The 7,055-nt window shown below is 39.3% G+C and overlaps 1 protein-coding gene across 3 annotated transcripts; it reads right to left on the bottom strand.

The window, feature by feature from the left end:
- Positions 1 to 2,526: 2,526 nt before the first annotated feature.
- Positions 2,527 to 6,191, bottom strand: LOC105060307 (thiohydroximate-O-sulfate sulfur/sulfate-lyase (nitrile-forming) NSP5). Of its 3 annotated transcripts, none has more exons than XM_010943971.3 (2): positions 6,051 to 6,191; positions 2,527 to 3,667 (listed from the first exon to the last, which is right to left on the bottom strand). In XM_010943971.3, the coding sequence occupies exons 1-2, from the start codon at positions 6,075 to 6,077 to the stop codon at positions 2,711 to 2,713; spliced, it is 984 nt and encodes a 327-aa protein (XP_010942273.1). In that variant the 5' UTR covers positions 6,078 to 6,191; the 3' UTR covers positions 2,527 to 2,710. The 3 variants fall into 3 exon arrangements, with proteins under 3 accessions (XP_010942273.1, XP_010942274.1, XP_010942272.1); XM_010943972.4 differs by having other exon boundaries at positions 6,057 to 6,177; XM_010943970.4 differs by lacking the exon at positions 6,051 to 6,191 and adding an exon at positions 4,752 to 4,894.
- Positions 6,192 to 7,055: the final 864 nt, after the last annotated feature.

Below are 7,055 nucleotides of genomic sequence, written 5' to 3'. Positions count from 1 at the left end.
AGCTTAGCCTCTTTCTTCACCTCGGATCAGTCTTGATTTTCACCTCGATTTTTGGCTTGGTAGCTTGGCCTTGATCTTGATCTTCACTTCGGCTCTATATTTATCTCGATTTTATATTTGATAGCTCGGTCTCGATTTTGATCTTTATCTTGACCTTGACCTTGGATTTCACCTTGGCTTAATCTTGATTTTTACCTCGGCCTTTGGCTTGATAGCTCGGCTTCAGTTTTGATCTTCACTTTGGCTTTGTATTAACCTCGGCTTTGGTTTTAGATTTTACCTCGGCCTCAATTTCAAACACTCATGAATCTGTGGACCTTTTTAGAGAAGGAAGGTATTTGAAGCTCTTTTTCATGGCCTCATGCTGACTGGTGGTGAGCTCTCTTCTCTCAAGATAGGATCTCGAAACTAGTTGAGGCCTTTCCTCTAGGGCCAAGTGTTACTCCTGATTTTTCCATCTGAAGTCGGCCGTCAAAGTAGATGTGGCCGAGGTGGAGACCACTGCTAGAGCTTCACCCGAATACCTGCAAAGAAGTCCTCACTGGATGGCATTCTCCGGTGAAGACTCTTCGATGCTTAAGTTAGGAGATAGAGAATAATGAGAGGAGAGAACGAGGAGTTGATTGCATACCTTGGAGGATCCTAGAACCTTTATTTATAAGGGAGAAGTTGGAGTCGTATCTGTCTTAGAGTCCTGATAATTTCTGAATTTGTCGCACAGATTGATTCGAATAAGATATTTTTCTTTTATGAGAGACTCGATCACGAAGAAATTCTATTCTATCTGGATATTCCCAATTGGAGGGGGAGATGGATCAGGTAAGGAGCTTAGCTTGACTGCGGACGAGCTATAATAGATCATCCGAAATCAAGATTTTGGAGTCCGCGAAGCAGGTGTTAGACCTCAAGTTGGCTGAGATTGGTCAGCCATGTATGAACTATAGTAGGTCGGTTGATATTGGTCGGCTGTGTATGAGCTATGATAGATCGTTTGAGATTGATCGGCCGTGTATGAGCTATGATAGGTCATCTGAGATTGATCGATCATGTATGAGCTATGGTAGGCCGTGTATGAGCTATGGTAGGTCGTCTGAGATTGGTCGGCCGTGTATGAACTATGGTAGATCGTCCAGCGAGGTGAACCAGAATTAGGCTGAGTAGGATCTCAACCAACTCGGTAGGTCATGTCCGACGTTCTTCATCTGTCATATACCCATAATTTAATAGTCATCATCTTCCATAGCTTGGCCGGTGCCAAAGATGTAAAAGCTGAGGCCAAGGTACAGATCCACAATAATACCTTATTTCATTAAACCATTGTGTGATTTTTTTTTATTTATTGTGGAATAAGAGGTCATATTTTTCATTATTTTTACTATGAACAATAAAGGGAGCACCTCTCAAGGTCTCAAGGAGGAAACAGCATCAAGATTGGTTGGCTGAAATTTGGTTTTTCTAAAGGAGTTTATATTTGTCATGGGCCTGGCTGAGTTTGAATTGCAAGTTTGTGGTCCACCATAGGCCTGATTGGTCATGTCGTAAGATCGGTATTAGTGCTTTCTTGCCAAGTCCATCAATATCAATTTGCAGAGCATCCTCTTTTCCAGAGGAATTTAACTGATAAGCTTGCTAAATTTATCTGCATCAAATTTTTCTGCTCCAGTGCTCATGTGCACCCTTCACCTAGGCATTCCCTCACCGAAAGCAAGATACTTGCAAATGGAGCTGATCATGGGTTACGTTTGGACATACAAATGTTAAATTTTAAATTGACCCGGTTATAGTTTAAGCTCGAGGGCAAACCCATGATTAGCTAAAGGATGATGTCCGTTAAGACATCAGATATCAAAAATATTTTAAATATTATTAAATTTATCACAAATTGTTGACCATTTTCCTATTAGTTTAAGTTTTTAAAATCAATTTATTACTCAATATGATATCAGAGCTTAGATTCGTTGGAGCCATTTCACTGGTTATCCCTCCAAGTTCATTCGCCCGGTCGTCGCACTTGAGCGGACCGGGGGGGGGGGGGGGGAGGGGGGGGGGGGGGACACTGCCATGCAATACATATTATTAACATATGGGCTTGGGGAAAAATTTAGAAATCCCCAAGTCTCCTAAACCCTAGCAAAGACAAAAAGGCAATGTTTCTGGTAGTAAATGCTGGTTAGAAGCAGAAACTGAATGACTGACAACATTCACTCCTAGCAGATGCTGGTGGAACAGTTCTCACTTAATTCTAATGGCCATTTTGTTCAACAAAATTCAGAAACCAAGTTGCCCAGAGGCACTATTAAATGCTGATCAAATTCACTAGGCCAAGATGACTTCCTCAAATCCTTTTGGAGAATTGGGAAGTAATATGCAAACTGCCTCATTGTGGATCAAATTATAAAACCAACAACCAGTGGTGCAACTGCTTAGAGTAAAGAAGACCACTAGTTATGGATCTCTGCTATCACAATCATGGGACAACAATCTCAGTTGGATAAGAATCATCACAAGCTATGAAAAAGGAAAGAGTGAAAACCTCCTAACCTAGCATGGGGAAATCATATCTTATCACAAGCCCTACAATAGTTCTACATGTCACACAAACACAAAGAACATAATCCACAACCATAAAATTACAGCATCCCATCTGCTTACACACCAATCATAAAGAGTTCTGCAAACAAGACTGACTCCTCAAAACCATACCTCCATTCTACTTCCCCTCTTCCAAACTAGGAGTGAGGAAGAAAATGTCATCAAGCCGGTCATTTGTAGGTGAATTTCCTCCATAAACAAGCAATCCCTCCTTGCCTTCTATCTTTCCACAGGAGAATGCACACCAGCCACGGGGCCCTGGCTGCTCACTGGCATCAGAGAAGTCCTTCAACTTCTTCCAAGCATTTGTCTCTGTATCCAGCGCAAAGACCTCAGCAGAGAACTTCCCGGCACCAAGGTGCCCCAGATCACTTGGGTCGATCTCACCACCATATATAATCACATACTTTCCAATTCCTGCAGTAGAAAACACACTCCGAGGGCTTGGTTTGTCCCCACTAGTCTCAACTAGTGTCCACTTCTCACTGATAGGATCAAAGCAGTGCACATCATCAAGCTCCACGCCAGAGAATCCATAGACAACCCATATCTTCCCTCCGGCAACAGCTAGCCCAGGGCCGCCTCGAGGGCGACAACTCTCGTCGGGTGATGGCAACTGGATCCACTGTCGATCACTTATGTCGTATGCCCAGAGGTCATTTAGCCGGCCAGCATTACCACAGCCACCGAAGATGTACACTCTCTGCTCATCAGCTGCCATCGAGTGGTAGCTCCGGTGGGGCGGTCCCACTTCATCGGACGAAAGTAGCATCCATACATTAGTGCAAGTGTCAAAGGAGTAGAGCTCATTGAGCTCCTTGTGTTCCAAGTCTCGACCACCAAAGATGTAGATGGTAGTGCCAATGGCAGCCATTGTGACACCCACTCGTGGTGGTGGGATGTCACCTACAGCAGCTGCAACGGACCAAGTCTGGTCCTCGAGATCGAAGACATGGAGCTTGTTGTCCACAGGGATACGGGGACTAAACTCGCCCCCAAAGGCATAAGCCTTGTGGCCTACAACCGTGATGGCATGAGAACTTCTTGCGCCAGGTCCAGTTCCTTTCTGTGCTAGCTGATGATATATAAAAAAAATTCAGCAGATATTATCATTCACCATCAATTAGCAAATAAATTAATTCTAGAACTTAAGGGAGCACTTTAGAGTTTTTCAGCAAAAGACACACTTTGAAGCTTCTTTTTTTTACTTTCTTTCTTCTTTTAAAACCCAGATTCAGGTTTCACCTGTACACTTCTAAGAGTAGCTTAACTAAATTTGTTAATACTTCTTGCAATTTTAGGTATTCTATCTTGGTGAGTTAGGAAATAGAGGATCTATGTGATCTTAAAGATCCTGCAATATATGCTTACCAGGTGTCGCTTCATGAAATTTTTGAATTGACAATTTTGCACTAACTTTAGCACGTCTGATGTGCTATTTGAGTAACACAAGTATCGACAGTCATAATTTAGTCACCTAGGTTAAGAAAATCCTGAAGCTGATAGAGTTTAAACTTTGTGAAGGATAAGATGTTCTTGTATATGTAGTTCCATGAACAATTCTGATGTGCTATTTGAGTAACACAAGTATCAACAATCATAATTTAGTCAGCTTGGAGAAGAAAATCCTAAAAGTTGATAGAGTTTAAACTTTGTATATGCTAAGATGTTCTTATATAATGTATACATAGGTAGTTCCATGATCATCAAACTACCATTACTTCTTTCCTTTCCTTTTCTCCTTGTACTAATGAATCTCCCTAAGAAAGGAGTGCTTATTATTAAAGTCATAATATTGAGTCCATGATTGTCTCCTCATGGCAGTTCTTTTCTTTTTGAAATTCTCCTTCTATAGTTTTTTTTTTATTATTATTATTATGGTTAATGGCTGACGGTATACTAAATAACCCACTCACCACCCCCTTTTTTTAAAAAAAAGGGAAAAAGCTCCAAACTCTTATCAGATTGTTTAGCTGAATAACCCCAAGTTTATTCTCTTTTGCTACATGGTGACAGTCCATGCTCCTCAGATGTGTCACCAAGATAACCTGTAGGCATGATTATGCCCAACTTGACCCCTCTTTTGTCTTGCCGTTTCTTTTGAATTTTTGTCTTCTCTTGCAGATGTCTGAACCTAAACATCAAAATATTGAACTTACCCCGCTATATCTTGTCCTAGCCCCATTGTTGTTCATCTTCATATTCTTCCCTTGACAGTTTATTGTAAGATAAAACGTTCTAGAAGTTAATTTCAGCAAAGCTTAGCCCCCTGCGTAAAACCCAATGAAACATTTAGGCATTCTGCAGGGATACAAATCCAAAATCAAGCCTAACAACAGCACCACTTCATTGTTTCTTGGGCTTCAAACGATTGCAACCCAGCTCAGATCTCAAGTTTAACTGGATTCCAGAGAAACCAAATTTCTAGACTTAAACATCAAGGACCCCATCAATTTAAAGACAACAATCAACACGTATTTTTGAATATATGCAATTGCATTCATAACAAGTCATTCATCATGTAATGATTGCATGCAATAATAAAGGTTAGAAATTTAACAACAAAATTGCTACATGTAATTTATTAGCCAATAATTTCATTCACATCATTATATAACACTTGAACAAGAAGTTTACCACCGTTTTACAAAATCTATGATATTTACATCAATAACAAGAAATTCATGAGCTACCAAGCACAATCTACAATACTAAAAAATTGAAGAGCACGTGATCTAGAAATTTGAAAAATTTAAAGTTAACAATATGATCTAAAGCCAATGATAACAATGTCATCTATTAGGTAATGAGTGTGGTTCGAATATAAGAGGTCAATTTTAATTAGCAATACAGAGCTCCTCAGCAAGCAATATGACATGACATCAATTACAAACCTCCGATCAGCTAATCAATATTTGTTTGGCACAACACAGAAATGCTTTGATTCCAAATATATATCTGTTTATTAAATATGTATCGCTTCAACTAAATATCTAGAACTTTTAAGCAAACTATGTCAGTTTTTAAGTGTGGGTAGCATGTAACTCAGAAGTCAAATAACTATAGCAAGAATTGAGGTATGATCTAGCATACATTTAGAACCTTAATATTTGGTGCTTCATTTTATAGGTCCATTTCACCTCTTTCTCTAAATTCGCTTTCTCAACCCCTTTCACGTTTATTTCGCTATAATTTTTCCAGAGTACCATTCCTTTGCCCCCGCATAACCATCTTCACCAAAAAAAGGAAAACAATTGAAAATAAAGAAAAGACACAAAAGAAAAGAAAGAATAATTTCCATCAAGGAATTCCCACGAACTTTTTAGTAACTTCGTCATCAATAACTTATTGTCAAATTAATTCAACGTAATTATAATTTGTATAATTCTCAACAAATTTCTGCAAATATTGACAATAATTGGAACACAAATCAGAGAGAGAGAGAGAGAGAGAGAGACCTTGACCCAGTTGCCAGCGACCGCCATTAACACCGAGCTTTCCCCTCCCTCTCCACCAATCTGTGCTTTAAAGATGAGCTACAAAAAAATAGCCCTGACTTTGATCATAACTACAAGAGTACCACTTCCGGACTGGACTATTTAGCTTGGCTTAGGCAGGAGCGTAAATTGTTGGAAGAAGGGCGGGTTAAGTCGTCCATCTGGGAAGAAATTATGCCAGCCTGACTTAGTGCGCTCTTTTTTTTTTTTTTTTTTTTGGATGACTCGGTGCGCGCTTGAATGTCGTATTCTGGGCAGGTAATTTCTGGGGACGTTAAAAAGTTATGCCAATATGACACCATTTTACGATTATATAATGGCAAGTATTAATCCTCATACGTGTTGTCACATGAAGATTAGGTTCTCGCGATGATTGATTATTATATATTTCGTATCTTAGTGGGTTAGTTTCAAATCTTGTATGTATCACCATCTCGGGGTAAGAGGTCTGTGTTAATCACAATACCTTGAGCATGGCCCACACTACATCATGCAAGGTCCTCCTTTATTTTGATCATCTCTCTCTGTGTGAATACTTTATAGTAATCTCTTTTGTTCAAGCAAAAGAACTGGTAAGAGTAAATGGCATGGTGCAGGGCTCCTACTTTAATCCTCTTAATTACGTTTTAAAATCCAGTAAGACTATTCCATTTATATTCACAGCCCAATGCCTAACGATAACCGCACTCTGAATATGTCTTTTTCCGCTGGAAAGTACAATTTCAGACGTAGCTTTCAATTTCATAGCATTTCTATAATGTTTATTCTCTTCAAAACGGGGTGAGAAGTTAATGTCTAAGAGACAAATAGATCACTCATAGAGAGATCATACTCCAGAATAATCAATACTATCTTATTCTCAAATTGTAGAAAAAATGATTTATACTTTCAAATAAATACCCCATCAATATTATGGTTCTTTTCACTGAAATTTACAATTTCAAATATGGCTTTCCTTTTGATAGT

The sequence above is a fragment of the Elaeis guineensis genome, chromosome 1, assembly GCF_000442705.2.
Source record: "Elaeis guineensis isolate ETL-2024a chromosome 1, EG11, whole genome shotgun sequence".
In the NCBI taxonomy this organism is placed as follows: Eukaryota; Viridiplantae; Streptophyta; class Magnoliopsida; order Arecales; family Arecaceae; genus Elaeis; species Elaeis guineensis.
This window is presented reverse-complemented; position numbering and strand designations above follow the sequence as displayed.